Source organism: Oxyura jamaicensis, chromosome 8 (genome assembly GCF_011077185.1).
Source record: "Oxyura jamaicensis isolate SHBP4307 breed ruddy duck chromosome 8, BPBGC_Ojam_1.0, whole genome shotgun sequence".
In the NCBI taxonomy this organism is placed as follows: domain Eukaryota; kingdom Metazoa; phylum Chordata; class Aves; order Anseriformes; family Anatidae; genus Oxyura; species Oxyura jamaicensis.
Genome location: NC_048900.1, coordinates 15,579,754 through 15,604,956, shown reverse-complemented (window position 1 = coordinate 15,604,956; position 25,203 = coordinate 15,579,754). Strand labels below are relative to the sequence as shown.

The window sequence follows — 25,203 nt, the reverse complement described above, 5'->3', positions numbered from 1 at the left end:
TAGTCTTTTTTCTTCCAAAGTTCAACATTTGACACCGAAAAATACCACATTTTGACTATATTGCTGCCTGGCCTAAATATATAGAGGTACTCTAATTGTAGTAGTCTGATTTGGTCTGTCTGTATCATTTTGCTTCAAAATACCACTACATAATTTTTTTCCCCCCTTTGTCATGAAACTTGTATAAAGATGTCTCTTATTTTCCCAGGACTACTTAGCTGGCAATTCTTCTAGGGCATCAAGCCTATGAAGAGTATGCCAAAGTGTATATTTTAATCTAAGAGAAAACAAAAATTTACATTGTAATCCAGTATTAGATCTAATTTGTACTGTGAACATGTGTTTCTTGTGGACAATAGAGATCTAGGAGAATCCTGCTGACTTAGACACCTCTATTTCACTCTAGAAGCTCTTCAAGAAAGTTGTGCCCCACCACTGTTTGGGATGCATCTGGTCTCGAAGGGATAAGAAAGAAAACAAGCACCTGGCACCTACCATCAGAGCCACCATTGCTCAGTTCAATGCAGTTACCAAATGTGTTGTCAGCACTATCCTGAAGAGCAAGGAACTCAAAACACAGCAGAGAGCCAAGATCATTGAGAAGTGGATTCATATTGCACATGTAAAGCATTTTTTTCTAGACTGTTGATGTTCCTTGTGCAAGTGCTTTGGAGTGAGGGAATTTGTTGGGAGGGGAGGAAGGGGTTGTATGTGTTGGCCCCAGGCCAGTGAACATCTTAGCTCCAATTCTTTCTGGTTTGGACCAGCTTTCTTGGTAATAGATGAAATATCGCCACTCCTTTCCCTAGTTCCTCCCCCTCAGTGGAAATGGGATTGATGCTGGTCTCTGCAGGGATGGGAGTGCTAACTAACTGATGAGACAGATACTGTGCCCTGCAGCTGGAGAGTGCCATATACTTGATAATATAACGTTAATGGTAAAATGGGTATAAATACAACCAGTTCAATTCCCTAGGAAGAAAATGCTGCTTGTATTAGTGAAAGAGGTGACGTGGTGTTTGATCCCTGTTACACTCACTTTATCAGACAGTGTAATGACAGGACAAGAGGTAATGGTTTTAAACCATTGTTTAAATGGGATTGTTGAGCCTGGAGAAGAGAAGGCTCCAGGGAGACCTTTAGTGGCCTTCCAGTGCCTAAAGGGAGCTACAGGAGAGCTGAGGAGGGACTCTTTGTCAGGGAGTGAAGTGATAGGACAAGCAGTGATGGCTTTAAATTAAAAGAGAGTAGACTTAGGTTAGATGTTAGGAAGACATTCTTTACTGTGAGGGAAGTGAGGCACTGAAACAGGTTGCCCAGAGAAGCCGTGGATGCCCCATCCCTGGAAGTGTACAAGGCCAGGCTGGATGGGACTTTGGGCAGCCTGTGCTGGTGGGAGGTGTTGCTGCCCATGGCAGGGGGTTGGAACCAGATGCTTTTAAAGTCCCTTGTAACCCAAACCAGTCTGTGATTCTATGATATCACCCAAATGTTAAGAGGAAGGTTGGACAAGAATGAAGAACCGGCAGTGGCGCAGGCAGTAGGCAGTCAGAATGAGCTTTGCACTTTATTCAGCCTTTGGCCATATTCAGTGAGTGAGCGTCATGCTCCCTCCCCTGCATCTGTGAGCCCTGTTGGAGCTGAAGACAGAATGGTGGGAGATAGCACAACTGTTTGTGTTTTCATACATACGCATTTGTGTGTGTGTGTGTGTGTGTTTATATGAAAGTCAAATACTAGATTTTAAGTAAGTGCAGACAAAACTAACTTTGAAGAAATAGTAACCTTTTTAACATGGGGAAAATGAAATATTGTTTGGCCTGGAGAAGTTTCCAGAACAAAAAAGTTCAAAAAGTCATTTGCTTACTGACTTGCTGTTTACATTGTATATACAAATGAATGGGGGGGGGAGGAAGGGAGGGCACAGAAAGAGGTGGAAACAGTAACCAGAAGGAACAAGTAGAGGTATACATACTATGGCACCAGTCTCATCTTCTTGCTTTTCTGCTTTGTCGTTGTCTTGTATTTCTCTTTAACAAGTTATTCCTTTTGCTTCAATTCCTTTGTTTTATAAGAGATGTCTGTGTTTTGTAATCTTTGCACAAAAGAGTTTAGCACACCTTTACATAACTCTAGTTTGCTAAGTTTGCTTATTTCTTAGATTTTCTCTCTTCTATTTCGCTGTAACCTTTTTAACTCCCCTTCAAAGCACTGGGCAGCTGGCACTAAACTAGGTCTCCTTTATGAAAAGAACATTAAAGCACTTTAATATGGATGTGAGTTGACTTGGTTTTAAGAATCACATGGATTCTTTCAAAGCTATACAAAATAAGCAGTCATAAAAAGTTCAAGCCAGACAGAGGCCTTCCAACCTTGACAATGCACTTCTATCCTTCCAGAGGCAGCCTTGTTAGTACTGGCACCTAAGCTCTGGCAACTGCATGGTTCAGGAAACTGGTATGGGGAAGTAGTCTTTCAGCTCTGTTTTGGCACTCATGCTGACTCGTTTTTGTTATCATCTGATGCCTGCTTGATAGCCCATGTGAATGGATTGGGGCATTTGGTTCCTATTTTCTGTGTGCAGATCTCTGGCTGGCAGATGTACCAGCTACGGGGGTCTTTTTGGGGCATGCTGAGCTGCAGTCTGGGTGAGCAAGCATGGAGCAGCTACTTGCTCATCATGGGACATCAGGAAGGCCCAGGGAAGCCAGGCCAGGCATGACGCTCATGATCCTTGTTCTGTGAATGGAGAACCTTGTTCTCCACCTCTGTTAAGCCAGCACCTCTCCCTTTATTTAGTTCACACATAATTACATTCTCCATCTTAGCTAAGCACATGAAAGATGCATGTGCATGCTATACAGAATAATTACATATGTAAAATAGCTACTTGCAAATATACTCAGCTGCCCACTTCTGAAGAAAGTTGCTCTTTGTGAATGCAAATGAGTGTTTTGAATAGTGAGATGCTTAAATTAGAAAATAATCCAGTCATTAAAGTGCAGTTATTCACTGACAACTGACTGTAACTTAGCAGCATGGAGTTCCACCTTACTTATCTGTGACTTCTGCACTGAGTTTCTTAGATTACAAGGAAAACTGAATAAACTGCTAGCTCTCCCTGTTCCACCTACCTCTAAGGTTCCTGAGCAGAAGCAGCCAATTTTATGCACACAATATTTTCTTTAAAAATAAAAAGTAAAATCATTAATAACCTGTTATGCTGAACTTTTAAAATCAAAGATCTTTTTGAGCGCTGTGTGGGATTCTTTCTGGTTTTCCCCTTGTGAAAGACGCAGCATGAGACAAAGTTGTTGAAAGCAGTTTAAAAAAAACATATATATGAGGGGAAGTGTGGTGAAGTTTAGCAGTCAGTTAAAACATTGAGAACACAAAGTCCAATATTGAATTCCTAATGAGGTTTTAATTATACATGAGTTTTAAGTCACAATGGATCCAACTTGGAGCTTTTAGTCTGAACTCCTGTCATACGTTAAAAAAAAGTAAATAAAGATTTGTCTCTGAATCCATTATTCTCCCCAGCCTGAATTTCAAGTTGAACATGAAGAAAGAAGGGTCTCCTTCTCAAATGTGTCTGTCATGTTATGTGGCTTTTTTGGCTCCACACCATGCAAGAACAGCTTTCAGGTCCTGGGTGTCCTGCCACATGCTCTTAAGTTGGTCTTTATCTAGCCTAACTGCCAACCTGCTTCAACTAAAGTCTGCCTCGTCAGTCATCTTCTAAACCGTATTTTGTTAAATGTAACCTCGTAAGTTGCACAGAGTTGTAAATATATGTATTAAGTAAATATATGAGAGTAAAAATACTTCCCTTAGTTGTTCTGTCAATTTTAATGTGACTCATGAGCAGAGTTATATATACTGGTATTTTAAGGTCTGACTTCAGTTTATATAAAGTTTGCTCTACATTTTTTCAGTCCTGTGCAGAAATTGCTCTAAAGGGAATAAATTATGTCTATTTTCACTGTAAGGACACTTGACATAATTAGTCTTATTAGTGCAAATAATCAGGCCCATAAAAATTAGCAAAATCAGAACTGTAGTTTGAATGCAGTCATTTACGTGCAGCAGGCAAGTTGGCCTGTGTTTTGTCTGCTTAATTGCATGTACAGACACCTGCTTGTGCGAGCTTCTATTTGCAAGAGTTGTCTTACATCTGTGGCACCCATGCTGTGGTTCGTGAACCACCGATGGGTTTACAGGAGTCCCTTGAAGAGTCACAGGCCAGACTTCCCCCTTCCTTGCTTCCATCTGTTTTAATGGGAAGCTGTGCTCTTCTTTTGGAGGATGAGGTTTTTCTGTGTCTTTTTCCGCAGGGACTTTTGCCATAGAGAAGCTCTATAAGAAATGTCTATGAACCAATTTCTGTCAGGATTTGAAACTCTGGAAAAACTTGGAAGGTTTTCTCTTTAACAAGGTGCACATACTTGAATAACAGGTTATTCCTTTGCATGTCTTCTTTTTAATTGACATTTAGATGATTGAAGGTTTATATTTTAAATGCAACAAAGAGGCAAAGCTTGTTTTTTCCCCCTAAAGGGTAAAAGGGATTGGTAATTATAAAGGGCTTTTTGAGAAGCGTAACATTTGTGCTCTTTAGCCTGGCTTCATGGGCTCATTTCAACTTTTATTTTTTTATAGAACTGGAACCCGTAACACTGCAACATCACCACAAATATGTGAAAGTGAGGAAAACAAGAAATAAGTGTCAAAGCCCATAAAGTGTTCAGTGAATGGAAGGGGGGTGATATTTTTGATGCTCAGTATTTGTGCAGCTGCCTGCTTTGGAGTAAGAATATGTAGCAAGCATGACACCGGTCAAACAGAAGAGCACTAACCTAGCCATAATACTGATATTTAACGCCCCTGTACTTCTAACCGCTCCTTTCACAGGAATGTAGGATCCTGAAGAATTTTTCCTCCCTGAGGGCCATCGTTTCAGCACTGCAGTCCAACTCCATCTATCGGCTAAAGAAGACCTGGGCGTCAGTTCCTAAGTAAGCCTCCCCCTCTTCCCTTGCTGTCTGCTCCTGTGGCTAGCCCCAGACAAAGACAAAAAGTTCAGGGCTCTTCCTTTCTTCATGATCTTCTTGGTCTTCCCACTCTCCTTCATGAACATTGGTTCTCTTTCAGAAGAACCTGTCATTCCTGTGAGGCTCAGAACCCTTTTTTGGGTCTGAATGCTGTGAGCCCCTCTTTGATATTGAGAGAACAGCCTGCCTTCAGGGACCGTGGCATATAGCCACTTTATAGCATAGTGGATCTTCCACAGCCTATTTTGAAAAATACAGGACTAGCTGCTTTCCCAGCTCATGCACACTGCTCTCAGGCCAGCAGAACGGCACCACGGTAGCTGCCTGTTGTTTTCTCTCCCATTAAGTTGGAGGAGGTCCAGGTTCCTACAAGCTCTCTCCTTATCCTGAGATTTCCTTAAAATATATCCCCAAACTACAAAATTCAGATCTGTATTTAAAATAATATTTGTTACAGTGGAATACCTTTTGGTGCAATTGGAGTATTTAGTGCATGCTACCAGAAATCTCTGTGTAGGAAAGATGTTGTTCTGCTAATTCTGTTGGGAAGAACAGATTTCTCTCCTTTTTCTTCAATAAACAAAGAAAACTGTCACTCTGCCATGAAGTGTGCTTCTGCATTTCCCCTGTTTTTTTCCTTCTACTGGATGTTCAAAATGTTCCACTGAAATGTTTAAAATAGTGCTGTCTTGAGTTTGCAGTGTTGGGCAATAGAAAGGGACTTACATATTAAATTCTTGTACTTTACTGAGAGCATGAAACAAGGCAAAAATGAAGTACTTGGAATGCAGATCTCAGCTAGTATTCTATTCCTTTGTGTATCCATTTATCCGCTTTCTTACAAGAATTTTGTATCTTAGCATGATTGAAAACCCTGCTCAGAGTTTGAGTACCCATAGGTTTTATGACACTGTCAAATAGAGCTCAGGCTTTTCTGAGAGCACCAGGTCTCAGAAAGGTTCCTAGGAGATGTGCAGCATCTCCTTGAATGCATCATGGTGTTGTTATCTTTTACATGCTTTGCTATTACCAGTTCATGAAGAAAAAGAGCTGCACAGTAATATGATCAGATTTAAAATACTAATAATCTGAATGATTCAACTCTTCCTGTACAGGGACAGAATGCTGATGTTCGAAGAGCTGTCTGATATCTTCTCAGATCATGACAATTATTTGACAAGTAGGGAGCTGCTAATGAAGGTGAGAATTAGCTTGAGTTGCAAGGTTTGTAATCTCAAAGCTGAAGTTAGCCACTTTTCCAGCCAGCTGCCAAAGCTCATCTCTTCCAAAGCTACTGTATGCAGTGCTTCAGGGAAGACTGATCTGTAGCTTGTAAGTTTAGGGTTTTCTGCTTGGATGAGAAGTGATTTAATTTTCCCTGAAATAGTGCTATACCAGCATTAGCCTGTTGAACTTGGATACCCACACAGCAGGCTGCAGCTGCACAGATCCTGTATTGATTTGTTCACAATAAAGTGGGTCAGGACTGTCATCACTCTGGGAGCCCCCCACACCGAATGTCAGGCTGCTGTGGTTCAGTGGTGGGTCATGCTCCCTTGGACACAGCGATGCCTAGCTCAAGGACAGCTGCGTGTGCCGCATTGTACCTGTGTAGCACTGGAGCCACAACCAGAGTTAACAGGTGCTGCACAGTGTAATTTTATTGAGATGAGCTACAAATTAGCATGTTGGCTCTATAGTGCTCTGTACAGAGTGGTGAGCTTATGCACCCTCTGAGCAGTTCTGGAAAGGCTTGAGTCTGCACTGATGAGTAGAAAGCAGCTCCAAACAACTCAACTGGGTTGCACCACTATAGTGACTTTTACTTCCCTGGAACAATGCCACTGAGGAATTAGACTAAGATGTTTATCCAACTATCCCGTACCTTTCTTGGAACTAGAAAACAGGGCTGGGAATCTCGAAGGAACAGGCTTCCTGCTCTGTGTGTGGCCAGATGGCCAACAAAGCAGGCTCTGTCTGAAACAGAGTGACTCCTATGCTATCCTGGGCAAACCCCGACAAGCTCAGGAGCTTGAAAGGAGTGAGAAATAATAGCAAGGAAAGGTTAAATTATCTGGAAACTAGGGAATGTGTCGGTAGCAAAGCTTTCTTTTTACATAAAAAGTTTCTATAAACCAGTTAACTAGTTTACTTTTTGGCAGTTCTATCCAGTCTACTTGGCATTTGCACCTTACCCCATTGCCTTGATAGCTGAAACTCTGGAACGGTGGGTGAGCGCATTCAAACCTGTCAGTCTGTTGTTTATCATCCATTTATGATTGACCTGTAGCTCAGTTTTAAAAATGTGTGTTTGGAACAGCTTATAGGACTAAATATTAAAAAGAGAGAATAGCAGCCCAATCCAAGCCCAGACCTTCTGATTCCCACCAAATCATTCTCTTCAGGTGCTGTAAGTACATTTGCCAAACATTTTAAAAGCAGAGGAGGAAAATTCCAAAGAATTAGCTCACACCCCTCTCCTGGTTCTCATCTTGGACCGATTTATAATGATTGGAGGATTAATGTCCACTGTATCCTTAAAGTCTTTGTTTTGTTTCACTATAAATAGTCTCTGCAGGGAAGCTGTATTTGATCTTGCCTATCCAACCTGCAAATTAAAGTGCAGAGCAGACAAAGTGCCATATGAAATGGGTTGTACGGCACAGAGGGAGAGCTCTGTTCTCTTCTCCCCAGACAACGTCTCTGCTGCGAGCTGCAGCTGCTTCTGGACCTGCCTGCCATTGGCTGCTGCTAGAGAATCTCATTTACCTGTCAGTATCTTCAGGACATTGATATCCCTTCTTTATTTGCTTCTGTTTTTCAGCCGAGGAAGGAAAGGCAGAGTTTAATCAATCTGTTCATTAACTGTGACTGAGAGAAGTGAGCGTAATGGGAGGCTCTTTACAAGTGCAGGCAGTTGTTTTTTGCAAGCTTAAAAAGACATTGATGATTCATGCCACATCTATCTGGCCACTGGAAAAAAATAACAGTAACTTGCCGCATCCCATATGGATCCAGGGAAATAAAGGGTGCAGATCTATTGTGAAATAGCTCATCCAGTCATAGGAATTGTGGAGATCAAAACCTATTACTTCCATTTCCTGCATGTTTTTGGATTAGTCAATAAGCCACAGAGGTTAGTTGCTGGATCTCTGTGTTGCGGCATAAGAAAAACAACAAAGCATTACATAAGATAGAGATGTTTTCTTATAGCAGTCCCGATTAGGAAATTAAACAGAAATCTTGAGCTTGAGTGTCAGAATGGAGTTCAGAGAAGCATCTGGACACCTGAAGTATACCTAAGCTTCTCTGATTTAAACTCTCAGGAGTTTTGCAATAGCATTTAGATTTGGTCAGAGTAGAAGTATTTTGCAGAAAAGTTCCCCTATGGTCATCCTGTGGGATTTTTCCAAAATTACCAAGCAGTGCTCGAGACCCAGAAAATCATCACATGCACATATACACACATTTACTTGCATAGCAAATAGTTTTGCTAATCTAGCTTGACTGGTTAAATGTATTTCCAATTATTTTACACAAATGTAGTTGCCAACTTACCACTTTGCTCCTCCATTAATTGCCTTTTACTTCCCTTACAGGAAGGAACATCCAAATTTGCAAATCTGGACAGCAGTGTGAAAGAAAATCAGAAAAGAACTCAGAGGCGACTTCAACTTCAAAAAGATATGGTGCGTCTGCTGTCCTTTTCCTCCCCTTTCTGAACTGGTATGTGATTAACCCTAGAATTGGTGATATGGCAGAGTCCCTTGGGAGGCAGTTCTGAAAGGCAGAGGAGTCCAGGAAGGCTGGGCACTTCTCAAGAAGGAAATCTTAATGGCTCAGGAGCGGTCTGTCCCCACGTGCCCAAAGACCAGCCAGTGTGGAAGAAGACCAGCCTGGATGAACAAAGAGTTGTGGCTAGAGCTTAGGAAAAAAAAGGAGGGTTTGTGGTCTTTGGAAAAGAGGGTGGGCCACTCAGAAGGTTATAAGGATGTTATAAGGATGTGTAGGGACAAAATTAGAAAGGCCAAAGCTCATCTGGAGTTCAGTCTGGCTACTGCTGTTAAAGGTAACAGAAAATGTTTTTATAAATACATGAACACGAAAAGGAGGACTAAGGAGAATCTCCATCCTTTCCTGGATGCGGGGGGAAACTTAGTGACGAGAGATGAGGAAAAGTCTGAGGAGCTTAATGCCTTCTTTGCCTCAGTCTTTACCGGCAAGACCAGTTGTTCTCTGGATACCCAGTACCCTGAGCTGGTGGAAGGGGATGGGGAGCAGGATGTGGCCTTCATAATCCACAAGGAAATGGTTGGCGACCTGCTACAGCACTTGGATGTACGCAAGTTGTTGGGGCCAGATGGGATCCACCCGAGGGTACTGAGAGAACTGGCAGAAGAGCTGGCCAAGCCGCTCTCCATCATTTATCAGCAGTCCTGGCTATCAGGGGAGGTCCCAGTCGACTGGCAGCTAGCAAATGTGACGCCCATCTACAAGAAGGGCCAGAAGGTAGACCCAGGAAACTATAGGCCTGTTTGTTTGACCTCAGTGCCAGGGAAGCTCATGGAGCAGATTATCTTGGGTGTCATCACGTGGCACTTGCAGGGCAAGCAGGCGATCAGGCCCAGTCAGCATGGGTTTATGAAAGGAAGGCCCTGCTTGACGAACTTTGTTATGACAAAGTGACATGCTTGCTGGATGAGGGAAAAGGCTGTGGATGTGGTCTACCTTGACTTCTGCAAGGTTTTTGACACCATTTCCCACAGCGTTCTTCTCAAGAAGCTGGCTGCTCTTGGCTTAGACTGGCATACGCTTCATTGGTTTAAAAACTGGCTGGGTAGCCGGTCCCAAAAGTTGTGGTGAATGGATTTAAATCCAGTTGGAGGCCGTTCACTAGCGCAGTCCCCCAGGGCTCAGTACTGGAGCCAGTTCTCTTTAATATCTTTATCAATAACCTGGATGAGAGGATCGAGTGCACCCTCAGCAAGTTTGCAGACGACACCAAGTTAGGTGCGTGTGTCGATCTGCTCGAGGGTAGGAAGGCTCTGCAGGAGGATCTGGATAGGCTGGACCGATGGGCCGAGGCCAACGGTATGAAGTTCAACAAGGCCAAGTGCCGGGTCCTGCACCTGGGGCACAACAACCCCAAACAGAGCTACAGGCTGGGAGATGGGTGGCTGTAAAGCTGCCTGGCAGAGAAGGACCTGGGAGCTGGTGAGGAGTCTGGAGAACAAGTCTTATGAGGAGCGGCTGAGGGAGCTGGGACTGTTTAGCCTGGAGAAGAGGAGGCTCAGGGGCGACCTTATTGCACTCCACAGGTACCTGAAGGGAGGCTGTAGCGAGGTGGGGGTTGGTCTGTTCTCCCACGTGCCTGGTGACAGGACGAGGGGGAATGGGCTTAAGTTGTGCCAGGGGAGGTTTAGGTTGGATATTAGGAAGACCTTTTTTACTGAAAGCATTGTTACGCATTGGAATGGGCTGCCCAGGGAAGTGGTTGAGTCACCATCCCTGGAGGTCTTTAAAAGACGTTTAGATGTAGAGCTTAGGGATATGGTTTAGTGGAGGACTTGTTAGTGTTAGGTCAGAGGCTGGGCTAGGTGATCTTGGAGGTCTCTTCCAACCTCGATGATTCTGTCATTCTGTGATATATACATCCTCAGTGTGTGTGTGCATATGTATATGTGTAGGCCACCTCACACGTGCAAACATCTGGATGTATAAACAGTTACAGAATTGCATTGGTGGTACACTGCTGCGTCCAGCACATGCTGTGTGGCCTGTGCCATGCTGCCAAGCTGTGCCAGCTGTGGGCTGCAGTGCATCCCAGCACTTTTACTCCAGTAGTGCCTGCCTGGTACTGAAGTGCTGAAGGAAATGGCTGTGCAAAGCATCAGCAGGTCCAGTGTGTTCAGTGATCTCATACTGAGAAACCTCCAAAATTTCAGGATTTGTTGGATGTATGCAGGCGCCACAGTATGTTTCCTGGCACCAAGCTTCTCCTGTTCCCTGACGGGATAAACAGGTGCTACTCCTGTCCCACTTGCATTTGTTCCCATCCAAACCAGCTGTTCAGGATGGATGCTGAAGCAAGGGTTGGCTTATTTTCAGGTCTCCCTGAGATTTACTAACCTTGTCATATAAAAGAGTAACAAATGATTGATGAATATAAACATGTACTCATCACTTTCAACTGTCTTGTTTCTCTCCTACAAGCCTATCAACTACTCCTGTTATCCTTTAGAGAGTAACGGGGCAAGCTACAGTTTTCATTTAGTAAAAGATGCAATGTAAATAATGGGATCCTTGTGATAAAGAGAATCAGCTCTGGCTAGAGCAGAAATCTCATTTACTTCTAAACAGACTCATGAAGCTTCTGACATGATAGCTTGAAAATTTTATGGACTTTTACAGAGATTGCTTTGTAAAATCTGTTTTCCAGTCTGCTGGTGAAAATGGCTTTTGTCTCAAAGTTGGCAAAGATTTTAAAGGACAAGGAAGAGAAATCTGGGATAGGGAGGCAAAACTGCTGAATATGATTTTTTATTTGTCTTTTAGTTTGACTGGAAAAAATACAGGTTCTTTTGGATGGTAGGAACAAGCATTCCCTTCACAAGTGTAGAAACAGCCCAAACTCTACAACTGGTAGCAGACTAGAAAGTTAAAATGTGAATGCTAAGTAATTAAAATGCAGGGAATGGCAGGGGGAGAAGTTCATTTTTCTTGGACCAAAAAAAATCTGTGGTTCTGTGTGACTGGACTGTCATATGCTAAAGCAATATCATTAAGAACCCACTGGATGAAGCAAAAAGAGAAACCCTACACACGAGCTAGCCAGCACCATTCCCCATCCCTCTCTTTTGTAGCAGGTAACTGGGAACACATCCACCAGTGCTCAGTGCTCCTTCCACAAGCCAGGTTTCCTCATGATCATTAAAAATCAATGTATGATGACAATATTGCAATAGAAAGGCACTAATGAGAGCATCCTGCTTCTCATTAGGATTTCATTTAAATTTTAGGTTTGATACCAAGGGAATTACAATGAAAGAAAACTTCATTTATAAGACCACAGTTTTGTTAAGCAAACTCCTTTTTTTTTTTTTTTTTTTATACAGTAATATTGTAGCATTCTAAATATTACCATTTCTCAGTCAATCCAACATTGCTCTGATCATTTCCAGGGAGTAATGCAAGGCACAGTGCCTTACCTGGGTACCTTCCTCACTGATCTCACCATGCTGGACACAGCCCTTCAGGACTATATTGAGGTATTTTGGGGTAATTTTTTGAATCCTAACTATTCTCCCTGCCTGCTTGGCGCTGACTGCATGTATTTGTGTATCTTCTACAGTGCTGTCTGCATGTGTTCCTGTGTTCTTGTGTTCTTGTCTTTACTGTGTTCTTGTGTGGGTCTCAAAACTGGAAGAATCTGGTTCCAAAAAGAGGAGGGGATATGCATTTTTATTAGCACCAAGAACCTTGTGTGAATTTAAGAATGCCATTTATTTCAACAGACAAGCTCAGCATTGCATTTTGTCTTATCGTCCTAGGTTAGAAAATTTGAAGAAAGAAAGAAGGTGGCATTCCACTATTGTGTTTTATTTTTCTAAAACAAGGTTTTAGGTGTAAAAATGTCTGTGAAGAATTGGTAAAGCACACAGAATCACAAATTTGGTGCTTCAGAGGCATCGCTGAAGTGCTTCAGTATTTACTGAGATGTATTTGAGCCCTAAAGTGGTTAAAGACTTTTCTCATTTCTCTTTAGCAGAACAAGCAGGGGGACACCGATTGAGCACAGGAAGGGAAAAAGGACTGCAAGGGAGTCTGGTCATTTAACAGAGGATTTAACTGAGGATGGGGCCAATTTTCAAGTGTTTGTTTCAAAGGTTTTTAGACACCTTTGCAAATCAGGCCCCAATTAATGCAGATACTTGAGGAGCCATGTTGCAGGCACTCAGCCTTCATTTTGCTGGTGCTGATAATTATGATAGGAATGAGCAAATACACTTCAGCCTGAGCTGGTAACTGTTGATGATTTGTTTGTAGTCTGTTCTGCAAAACTGCAGTAAGCCAGGCCTGAGTAGAGTTGCTATTTATCCATTTTCTTTTTGGCAATTTCCCATTTGTCCGTGCTTTCTGTTGAGCTGGTGTTCCTCAAGCCCACTGGAACACTGCTAAACTTACAGTATAGGCAAAAGCCCAGTTTGTTTCTTGCATGCATTTTAGGCCATGGGGACAGATATTGTTTGGAGACTCATACATATATATGTGTATATGTATATATTTATATGACCTATATATATATATGACTGCTGTGGTTTTTACCTGATTGGGAAACAGGTATTTTTAGAAGGTCCTTGCTCAGGGCAGGTCTGTGCTTTATGTTAGTGTAGCTACTTCATCCTGTTTGTGATTAAATTCAACTGAGCACGTGCTCTTCTACTCTGATCCTTTCTCTTTGCTTCCAACAGGGTGGCCTGATTAATTTTGAGAAGAGACGAAGGGTAAGTTGAATATTCTGTGATTTTTAGTTTACTCATGCCCTCATCTAGAGAATTCTTTTGGTGAGGCCTGTTATCTTTGCTCAGGTATATACAACAGCTACTAATTTTCATGTAAGTTGCTTGTATGTGAGGAAAGAGTAGATCCCTGAATTGCTGAGAGCCCACACCAAGCTGTGACAGGTGGTGCAGAAAGAGAACCTTGTTTTCAGATGTGTACAGTAAAAGGAAGAAGAGCTGCAGACCACTTCCATGGTTTTACATCTGGGACATACACATTCCCTGAGCTTGATGTTCATGATGTTCTATGTGTATGCCTACGTCCTGTGTTGAGAATGAATCAGACCTGGTAGCACAAGACCTTTGCTTTTCAGAAATACAGTTTCGTAGGTAAAAGGCTGCAGAGAGTGAACTAGGTACATGGGACTGGGAAATACATGGTATTAGTCTTTTCTTTCAGCCTGATCCCTGTTGCTCAGAGGTAACTAATGCTATGCAGGAGCAGAGGTACTAGGGTCACATCTATCTGAATCAAGTTGTGCCAGATCTCCGTTCTGGGGCCTGAAAGCAGACTTGGATTTGGCTACGATGGAGTTATTTCCTTCCATAAAGGATTCGCAGATCTATAGACCACTTCTTGGACTTGTCTTTTATGTATAACTGCACAGCTCAGGATATCAATGATGAGAGATACATGAGCTTCTCTTTGGTCATCAGTTCAGCTTCGTACAAACCAGCAGCAAAGCTGCCCTCTGAACCACGCTGCATGCTCAGCTCCATTGCTGTATCCTGATCCTATAACCCACTCTGACATGAGGAGTTTTTAAGAATTATTTTGGCAAAGTGTGTGTACAAATGGAGTTACATAAGAGTGACACATTCCATTTGCACACATCAGGGGTAGCATTTTATCTACCTGGTGCAAGTGTGAGTGCTCAAGTTCAAAGCCAAGGAGAGTCAGACTCGACTTTCATCACAGCCACCCTAATTGTTACCCCTACTCCCTGGCTGAGAACCACCCAAGTACAGAGCCCTTCTTTCAGCCCTGGTCCAGCCAGTGGAGGGCTGAGATGAGCAGGTGGGGTAATTTGAAGAACTTGTGACCTGTGCTACCCTTGCTCCTGGAGGACAAACTGCAGTGCTGCTGTTCGGCCGGTTTGCGCTGATGCTGCACTTGGATTAGTACTTGGGAAAAGCTCTGTGGTGAAGTATGATTCCTTGTGTTTGTCTTCTGATTTGTGTGTCTTTGATAAAATGTTCATATTTCAATGCATTTTAAGGCTGCTGGGGGGAAAAAAGGCAGATTTCATTGTTTGTAAACTGTTTGTTGAAATAGTTACTCAACTAAAACTGAACCCGAGGTCATACTAAGTTTCTCCTGGATCTGTTGTTGCATGTGTTTAGTATATGAATGAGTCTGGTTTTATCTTGTTTTCTAAATAGCATTCTTGTTTGTTTATTTCTTAGGAATTTGAAGTAATTGCCCAAATTAAGCTCTTGCAATCTGCATGTAACAGTTATTGCATGACACCAGACCAAAAATTCATACAATGGTTCAGGAGACAGCAGCTTTTAACCGAGGAGGAGAGGTAAGGGTCCCAATCCAGCTGGCAAAGGAGGCTTTTCTTACCCCATGTCCACCTGGATGAGCAGCTTTCAGATATCCTCTTACAGGAACTTAAATATACTGCTGCTCCCAGATAGTGGAAATACGGAAATATATCTGCTTGCGGCTAAACAGTTCTAGAAAACCTGTCCAACACTTAGCAGGGTTTAGTTTTGAGATTGGAAATGTGGTTTCTGACTTTGAAATATGAGAGTCTGTTGTGTCTGGCCTGTCCGTACACCCAGACGCACACTCAGAAGATGATCCCAAGGGATGTTGAGATGCAGGCCCCAGGCGCTGGATGCAGATAGCAGGTAGCCACGGCAACACAGACCTCACTGAGCTCTCACCAGAGAAATGGATCATGGATCCTGGGCATTTGGGCTCGTGTTTGCAGCCCTGCTGAGTTCTGTGCTATTGCACACGCTGCTAGACGAACCTAATACAACTTATTTACAGCATTTTAATATCTCCATTAGATATTTGAATACCATGCCGCTGCACTGTCTTAGAGAATTAGCACAGTCTTATGCATACTGTATTGTACTAAGAGTTGTGGTCAAAAACCAGGTCAGCTTGTCCTAGATTCATGTTAAATAGTTTGTAAGTTTTGTTTTTTTAAATAAAATGATGAACGTCACTCAAAAAAAGCAGTTTTTTAGTCTTTAAAACTATTCTAAAGGATTGAAATAACCCCTTTACTGTGGTAAAATGTGGACAGAGCTATGATCCTCGTTGTGGGGTTGCAACCTTCTGTGAAGTGGAAATAACTGAAGACTTCTCAAATGTCTTGAATATTGCTACTTTGACATACATAACTAATGGTATTAGCTGTAAAAATTAACCCAGTGGCCTCTGTTCTGCAGTTACAGCCTTTCATGTGAGATTGAAGCAGCTGTTGACACCAGCACCACGTCACCAAAACCTCGGAAAAGCATGGTGAAGAGGCTCAGCCTGTGAGTATGACTGGGCTAGTGGCCTTTGGCATGTTAATACAAACCAGAATAAATTAAACAAGCAGTACTCATTTCACCAGCTGAAAAACCTCGTCACTGTATTACTTTAAGGAGACACCACCAGCTATAAACTCAGTTCTATCTGAAGTTGTTCTTTTCTATTGTTATAACTAATCATAAGGCTTATTAATGATGAAAGAGGTTAGAAACAAATAAGACTTTTTAAAGTGTCAAAGAAGGAACAGTTTTAGTGGTGAATTATAAATTCAGTATCTATTGTGCGGTAGCTTCCCTGAATGCAGTAGCAAAACAGAGTAAATGAGGATCAAGTTTGGTCTATCATTAATCTAACTTACTACACACATGCAAAAACTTCTTGCAGGATTTTAATGTGATAATTAAGGTTGGCAAAAAGGCATTGATAAGAAAAACAATCAGCCTAACTGCCTTCAGGTTAGAGAAGGAAATAACCATAGGGCCATGGTCCAATTTAGTCTAATAGCTTAAAGATTCAGACAGGAGGTAGGTGAAGAACAGGGGCACGCAGCTAAGCAGACGCAGGAAACAACGGACTAGCAGGAATTCAGGGAAAGCTACAGGCAATGAAAGCAGAGATCAAGAGCCAAAGGAAAAATATCTTAAAGGTGAGAATTTTGAACCTGATGTGAGAGGAGATATGAAGAGACTCCCATGTATCAGTGGCATCATCAAAATGAGGGAGAAAATTAATTTAAGAGCACTTGGTTCTTGTACCTGGCTTCCTCATAAGAACGAGCAGCCATTCATTTCAGAGCAGCACTACTGCAGGTTAGGCTCTGAAAGAAAAAAAAGATTTTTCTATCAGAAGTTTTGCATTCTGATCTGCAAAACAATAAAAATGAAACGTGGGGAGCTGTTTGGAAAGTGTTTTGTTTAGTCCATGCAAGTTGGTTGTGATAAGACCATGAGCTTTCAAAGCAGTGCCTCAACTCTCAGTGGCCTTGCACAAGTCTCTTTTGGTGCATGCCTAAACTGTGCGTAACAATCGTTGCTGCTGATTAGGCTCTAATTTCTGGCTGTGTTTCAGGGCTCTAGTATTTTAATTTACCATACTATCAACTTTGTTTGCACTGTGCAGTCTTTGTTTAAATTACTGTTTCATCTGCAGTCTGAATGTATTTTGCAAATAAATACTGCAGAAAAGACTGACATAATTTATCCTGGAGCTACCACTCTAAATTGTTTTAAATAATTAGCTGCTTGCTGACATAATATCCAAGTCACCTTGTTTCTCTACCTTATATATTATACAAACTTGTTTCCTTTGACACTCCTTTAAAATTACTTGACCCGCATTTAGAAATGAGTTTCGGACAAGGCGAGCCTGTAATTTACACTTTCTTGCGATCTCCTCATTGTGTACATGTCCGTTTAGACTCTTAGAGAGAAACTGGTATCTGTGGCACCTTAATTGAGTGAAAAAATTTGCAGCAGAGATGAACCTGCCTTTTGAAGACCTTTCCCCAGTACATGGCCTACATTACCTGTCACACGCTTTGTCATTTGCTTGCAGCGACTGAGCATGTCTGGAGCTGACCTGTGTCAGAGGAACAGGGCTGTGACAGCAGCATGCACAAGTCAGTAAGGCAGAGCGAGCTGCCAAGCCTCTTACCTAGGTTTGTAAATGGATGATTTACAATCAATCATTTTTTGGCAAGTGAGTCCAAAAGTTAAAAAGACTGAAAAGAAGCCTCACTTACGATATTAAGGCATTAGCTCTGATTTTGGTCTTGCAGCTGGAACTTATGGTCAAGAAAGTATTGTGTTAAACAAACTCTCTTGACAAATCATATAAACAATGTAGAGGAAAAGAAAACAATAGGCCACTCAAGACAGAAAAACAAAATGGTATGAAAGATTGTGAACCAAAGGACAACTTTGTTCAACCCAGCTCTGTTCCACTTTTACTCACTGTTACTCTTTGTTTTCTACACTAGACTGTTCCTAGGATCCGAGGTGATCACCAATAGTACACCCACCAAAGAGCAACCCAAATCTACTCCGAGTGGGAGCTCTGGTGAAAGCATGGACTCGGTCAGCGTTTCGTCGTGCGAGTCTAATCACTCGGAGTCTGAGGAAGTTTGCATCACACCCATAGACACTCCTGATGAGCCTCAGAAAAAGGTACAGTCTGGGACTCATTGCTGGCATAAATTACACCAAGACAGCCCGTCCATACTGTGGGCAGGAACTAGATGTTTTCCCAGGCCTGTTAGTCCTGACTAGAGTGCTGCTTTTAGTGGAATGGGGGAAAGTCTAAAAATAAATGTGTAAAAATGGAAGCAGTCCAGTCAGTTTTTGCATAATCCCTTTTGTGTTGCCAGGATACAAGGCAGACCACAGTTTTCCTTCCCTAAAACCGTATTTTCTTCTGGTGCCTGATGATGGTTTTTTGTTTTAGATGAGGCCCTGGAAGAGCATGAGTTTAATTTTTCTCTTATTCCCCCACCACACTGATTGAGAGGGGTGGGGGCAGACTAGCAGCATTTCTACCTTGGAGCCCACAGGAATTGGGGTGAAGAGCCTGAGCATCACGCTTGCAGATGGCAGCACTTTTTGCCAGCACACAGCAGTGTGACGTTAGCAGTGATGGGGACAGGAGGCTTTATAAGCTCAAACAAAAACAAAGGAAACAAGAGATGGGATCATCTGAATAGGAGTTAAGAGCAGCAGCTGCTCATTTCCTCCTAGGATAGCTCAAGTTTGACAAGTTGCACTGTGGCTATCAGCCTGCTGCCACATTCATCATGCTGAAGCAGCTGAAGGGGTTGTATCTGGGTAAGCCCACGTGATTTTAGCAGCTGTGTACTCCCTGAGGAAAGCCTGCCTGCAGTACAGATCTGCTTGCGCTCTGCCAAAGGTGGTATCTCCTTTGGGGAGGGGAGCTGGTGCGTGTCAGCGACAGCACCGTAACCCTGGGGCAGCTGCACTTGGCCACGTGATTGGCAGAGAGGTCACAGCTCACCAGCCTTTTTCTTGTTTAGTTTTTTTTTTTTTTTTTGGGGGGGGAGGTTGGCAGAGCCCCACACCCTGCACACTAACAGCCAGGACATCCCCCCGCAACACGTGTGTAACGATGAAGCTCTGTGGGTCCATGCTGACAGCAGCTGGGCCAGGCATGCTCCACTACCTTCCAGAGAGGCAAATTATAAAGGCAGGAAAACAGCAGACAGGATCTGATGGTGGCGAACCACAACAAGGTCTTTCCTACCAGCAGACACTTCCTTTTTTGTACTAAAATGCTCTGAAGACCTTTTTAGGGATGTTTTGCTAAAGAGTGGTGTATTGGGTATTAGCTGATGGTATTTTAAATTAAATTGCACTTAATGTTCTTAACCAAATGGAAGATGAGGTTCCAGACACTGGCATACATCTAAACTATTCAAACAGTTTAGCTGATTAGTTGTTGCGGTGGATTTGATGAGCAAGTTGGAGAGGCACCATCCTGTCAGCAGGTTTTGAGCAAGGCAGATGAAGGGAAAGGTGAAACCCTGAGCAGCACGGCAAAAAGGAGGCAGAAAGAACATTCAAAGAACAGTGGTGGTGGGGAGGGGGGACAGGGAGGTGGGACAGTGTTTCATACCAGTTTTGAGTCCAGTTCCCCATGTAAAGGCTGGGACTCGCTGCAAAGCAGCAGTGGCATGGCACTCTGCTCTTCCCACAACTGTCCCCAGCTGGGAGCCCACAACTTCATTTCATTCTTTGTTTCTGCTGCCACCTCCTGGCCAGCTATTCCTGAGAGCAGTGGGAAAACAAGCAGCACACGGCATGTCCAGTACATAGACCTGGAAGCAAGTTTGCATTAAAACAGTGAAATCAATCAAGTCAAGTTTTGGAGGTGTTGAATACCCCTGCCAGCCTGGACAAAGTGCAGATCACTGAGGTTTTGTACGCACCTCCTGCTTTCTCAGCTTCTTCCTCCAGAATGACACCCTGCACACAAACATAATGCCATGTTTCTGTGTTTTTTCTTTCCTTCTGTTGTACAGCTCTCAGAATCCTCCTCTTCCTGTTCCTCCATCCACTCCATGGACACATCTTCCTCAGGGGTGTCATCTTTAACCAATGTAATTTCATCCCCTCCCTTCTTGTCCTCCAACCCCAAGATCCACAAGCGCTCTATCTCTGTGACATCCATTACCTCAACAGTACTGCCTCCTGCTTACAACCAGCAGAACGAAGACACGTGCATCATCCGCATCAGCGTAGAAGACAACAACGGCAATATGTACAAGAGCATCATGGTGAGCAGTGTGGAACAGCAAACCACTCTTGTTTTTCATTCTGGGTGATTGCTAAAACACACAGGTTTTTGTTGTTGTTTTGAAAACACCTGTTAGCTGAGCCAGCTGCAGAACTGGCTTGAAAGTAAAAATGACAAATGTTAAAATTCAAAATATGTGGAGCACGGTACAAACAAGAGGTTTGAATATAACAGAGTATCGTGGCACTTTTTGATCTTTAAATTGGGACTCTTCCTGGCCCCTCTGCCCCTATTGACTGACACCTTCACTACTTCCTGCTGTGAGAGGGAGGCAGTGCTGCACGCAGCTGCAAGGAGTAGTGGAAAGGCTGCAGCTGTGGGCGCAAAATGCACCAGCTCCCACCTTTCCCTTGATGTGGTTCCACGGATGGACAGCGGCAGGGCCAGGCCAAGAGCAGAGAGAGTGCAGGGCCTGGGGTGACGTGACTTGCCCACTGCTGATCTCTCCAGACAGATTCAGCTGCTGAGCAAATTCTATTGGGTCCCTCAGGCTTTTGGGAAAAAAAAAAAAAACAACAACAACAAAAACCACTTTTTTCCACATTCAGCTATTTCACAGTTTTAATGGTCTGACCTCTCCAAATGGCAAAGAGCAGTTCCCTGGGGGCCTGACACATTCCGCCACCAAGAGCCAACTCCTCCCTTGCTGGAGCAAGCCTTGTGTCTGCTCTGGGCACACTGCACCTCCACAGCAGACAGTACATAAAGTTACAAGGCCAAAATTCTTTGCAGAATGTCAAAGAAGGTATTTAGCACAGATTAATTGATGTCTGCAAACAACAGATAGGACGGATATTTATGTAGAAGTTTATGGCTAGTAAGAAAAAAGCATCTCTCAGAGCAGTTGCTCAGAGGAGCAGACACTGATTTAGTGCTGTCTGCTAGTACAGTACCTGTCTTCTTGAATTAGAAAAAACACCACCACCAAATATCACACGTATCACCTCTTAGTATCTACTCCTTCATTACTGATCCATTGTCATTTCTCAGTTCCCTAAAATCTTTTGCAAGACCAAGTGGGGTACAAAAAGACAGGCCTCTACTAATCACTAGATCATTATATAATAAATGAGTAAGCAGAATTTCTCATTACAAATCTGTCTTTCCAGCTAACTAGCCAAGACAAAACGCCTGCTGTCATCCAGAGAGCTATGTCAAAGCACAACTTGGAATCTGATGCAGCTGAGGAGTATGAGCTCGTACAGGTCATCTCCGAGGATAAAGGTAGGGAAGCAGAACTCCGGTTCTACTTGAAAAGTTGTGTGTCATTCTAAAGGAAGGGGTAAAATGTGAGGCAACTGTGGAACTGCCACAGATGTGTTATTATAGCTGCCAGTGAGAATAAACCCCTAGATAACTGATGCATGGGGGTGATTTAGCACAGCCCCTGTCAGCACACCACTTCCTACAGGCAGGCCTCTGTGTGTGTGTGTGCTGTGATGGCAGAGCGACCTCCTGAAGCGCAGCTGCTCGCGCTCCCTGAGCACAGTCTGGCCAGATCCCTGCTGTGCTGTCAGGCCATGCAAGCAGGTAGTTCTTGGCGCAGCCACTCCCAGCGGAGGCTGTCAGGGCCTCTGCCCAGCTGGACTTGGCCTGGGTCTGGCCTCCGGCTCTTGTCCTCCGTAACTCTTCACCTGCTTTTTTTGCAGGCTGAAGAGGGGCAGCAGAATGGGGGGTGGGAGGGGAGGGGGGAACACTGCCCCAGCTGTCTGTGTGCATGTACTCACCAGCTTCCCTTTCTTCCCTGCCTTTCCTTCGGCAGTTTGCAATACCATAAATTCACACTTGCTCTTGTCCCTTTGTTGCAGAGCTGGTGATACCAGACAGCGCCAACGTGTTCTATGCCATGAACAGCCAGGTGAACTTCGATTTCATCCTGCGGAAAAAAGCTTCAGTCGATGAGGAGGTGAAAATGAGGAGTCGGTCAAGCCTGACCCTCCCCAGAACTGCCAAACGGGGGTGCTGGAGTAACAGGAACAGCAAAATTACACTTTGAGGGGGAGCAAGGCCACACTGAGGAGAACTGAATGAGGACTGTACCTTTACTACCATCCAGTATTACAGAATTGCAGCAGATGAATGTGTCAGTATTCAACTTTGAAAATATTTGAGACAAATGCAAAGTGAGCATTTGGTAGACCTACAGCCAGAGCTGTGTCTCTCCTCCCCTGGAGCTGGACAGACATGGATTTATGAGACAGTCCGGACTAAGATTTTTGTTTTGTTTTGCACATTAGCCTAGGAAGGTGAGAGCCCCATTTAGAGGGGAAAACAGGACTGCAACGTTTTTGTCTTCGGAACACCACATACGCCTAACTTTTCTTGTGAAAAAACATTTTTGTTGTGCCAGTATTACACAGAACAAGAACGCCTAAATTTATTTTTATAAAACTGGAGAAGAAAAGCCACAATGCAGTTTTGCCAGAAGCAAGCAGGAGAGCACTGGTTTGCAGAATGTATGGGTGAACTGGGTGCCACTAGCCACTGCTGCCTCCGGAGGCATTTGTATTCATGAAAAAGCAATGTGGGTGAGTCCCCAAAATACTCATCTCTGGAGAAGGAAGAAGTAACTACAAGTGCGCATATTGCTGGCACACTGCTGGCACCCTTCTTTTTTGCACTCGGTCAAAGCCAGAAAATTACCCTTCCCCCCCAAGAACATTAAGAGAATGGACCACGCTTGCTTTCAGATGAATGTCATGACTTGTTAATGAACAAGGCAACAAACACTACATCTGTAGATTTGGGGCTTGTCTTAATGCCACTGGCAGGGCGGTTTTCCTTTTGCTTTGCTAACCCACTCAACAGAAACCGATGCCTTTTGCATGTGCTCTGAAATGACTGATGTACCTCTTTGTAATGTGCAATCACTCTTCAGGAGCAAAATTTTGCCTGCATTAATCCACGTTTCATTCCATGAGAGGCAACTACAAGCCTTTTATTTTAAAAGTGGATATTGAGAGGAAATAGCCAGGTTTTTAGCATTACCCCAACCAAACAGAGATTTATATAGTTGTAGCATTATTATGCATAATCTCCAACCACCTCTCTTGCTCTTTATATACATCTATTAAATGAATTTCCTGACATGGTACATTCTTTCAGCTGGAATAAAGAATTTAAGCATCTGCTCTCTGTGAAACTTTAAGTAACATCTTTCTAGAGTCTCTTCCCAGAGTACAGGCTTCCTTCAAAAGACAGAGGTTTGATTTTAAAAAGCCATAAATGAGACATTGGATTGTAAACAGCCCTTACAGAACAGGCTGTCTCTGAGATACATTAGTATTAGTTCAAATAAACTCAAATACTGAATTTTACACATGCCTGAGGCTTTTTTCCACCAGTTCTGTAGCTGCCATTTTCAAAATGGGGCTCAGATTACTTAACAAGCAGTGATAACCTCATGATACAAGCAGCAGGGGGTTGTGCTATGTTCTACACTACACGAAGAGGGCTACATGACTGTGACCTCTAGTCACAAGCAGCACCATACAGCTCATAGCCTGAGTAGTTCAAAAACTCAAACTATTTCTGGTGATAGGGTGATGATGTGGAGTTTATAACTGAGCCTTAACATTTGCCCAGAGTTAGCACAAGTTTACAACAGAAGTTGTTCTCTTTGCATTACTGTGTAAGCATGCATTGATGTCTGTTCCGTATCCTCTGTGAATTACAGCGTTGCTAACTCTGAGGTTGTATGCCCACATTAAGCTGAAAGTGATTTTTAAATGACAGCCCCCCCCCAAAAAAAGGTTATATATTTTTAAACAAAAAATTAACTGCTTTCTGTAATCTTTATACAGTAAGTATATAAACATTTTTTCACTAATAGTTGCCTGAAGTTACTCTTTCTTCTCTTAGATTTTATGACTCCTGCTTTTTTTTTTTTACGTTTCACACCCCCTTCCGTCACTGTCACACCTTCACCATCATCACATTTATTGTTTCAACTGTTCTCAGCTTCTTCCAGCTCCCACAACCCAGCTTCCATTTGCGGACCTGGAAGGAGAGGGTTTCAGCTTATTCTTACCTTTAGCCGTCCCTTTTTAGCTAGTCTTCCTTCAGCGTTGTTCCCCTCTTCGACATCCCCCTAAGCAGCAGTTCTGTATGGTTTGTGACCACCACCAGCATCACCGTAGTTTAAAAAAAATAATCTTACCCTGACAGCTTCTGAGTCACCGCTCTCTCACCTGCACTGCCCCGAGTGGCAGCAGCTGCACAGGAGCCCTCCGTAGTCACGCTGCAGGAATGCAAGGAACTTGCTGAGGGCTAAAGGTAAATGTCAGCAAAGCAAAAGCCATCCCAGCACGTCCATCACAAACACACCGATCTGCTGCTTTCTATGGAATATTTTATACTGTTTCCTGAGCTTTCTGTTTAATGTTTCTGTTGCAACTAACTGGGGAACATCACCTATGCACACATTTTACTTTTTCATGACCACATTCTCTTTCGGGTCACTGAATGATTTCTGCAGCAAGTTAATACAAAAAAAAAAAAAAAGAAAAAAAAAAAAAAGTTTTGACTGGTCCATCTTTGCCCTTTTTTCTCCTGGCCTCACAACCCCTTGTTGTTGCTGCCTGCACAACAGTACAAAAAGGGGGTGTTTGCATCACAGCTGCTGTGCCTCGTCCCCTCGCGGCTCTCCTGCGGCTGACCTGCCATTTCACATCCGGCAAGATGCGTGAAACTACCGGCAACCATCTGCTGCAGGCTGTGAGGCGGGGAAGTTGTCTTTGTCACTAAAGAGCCACTCACATGTTGCAAAGCAAAGGCAAAAGAA

At 43.3% G+C, this 25,203-nt stretch overlaps 1 protein-coding gene and 1 long non-coding RNA gene across 3 annotated transcripts in view; one reads left to right on the top strand and one right to left on the bottom strand.

Annotated features, from left to right (window-relative positions):
• Positions 1-24,251, top strand: part of RGL1 (ral guanine nucleotide dissociation stimulator like 1) — a 77,559-nt gene extending 53,308 nt beyond the window's left edge. For both annotated transcript variants that reach the window (XM_035332739.1, XM_035332740.1), the window contains exons 7-18: positions 407-622; positions 4,915-5,018; positions 6,170-6,254; positions 8,654-8,743; positions 12,236-12,322; positions 13,526-13,558; positions 15,023-15,144; positions 16,028-16,117; positions 18,094-18,280; positions 20,146-20,400; positions 21,530-21,644; positions 22,229-24,251. In XM_035332739.1, coding sequence (XP_035188630.1) covers positions 407-622; positions 4,915-5,018; positions 6,170-6,254; positions 8,654-8,743; positions 12,236-12,322; positions 13,526-13,558; positions 15,023-15,144; positions 16,028-16,117; positions 18,094-18,280; positions 20,146-20,400; positions 21,530-21,644; positions 22,229-22,416 — 1,572 coding nt within the window. In that variant the 3' untranslated portion in view covers positions 22,417-24,251. The remainder of the gene's footprint in view (positions 1-406; positions 623-4,914; positions 5,019-6,169; positions 6,255-8,653; positions 8,744-12,235; positions 12,323-13,525; positions 13,559-15,022; positions 15,145-16,027; positions 16,118-18,093; positions 18,281-20,145; positions 20,401-21,529; positions 21,645-22,228) is intronic.
• On the bottom strand, positions 15,770-22,233 carry LOC118170485. The gene is made up of 4 exons (XR_004752740.1): positions 22,148-22,233; positions 20,053-21,190; positions 19,740-19,941; positions 15,770-16,932 (listed from the first exon to the last, which is right to left on the bottom strand). It is a non-coding gene; the product is annotated as an uncharacterized LOC118170485 (long non-coding RNA).
• Positions 24,252-25,203: the final 952 nt, after the last annotated feature.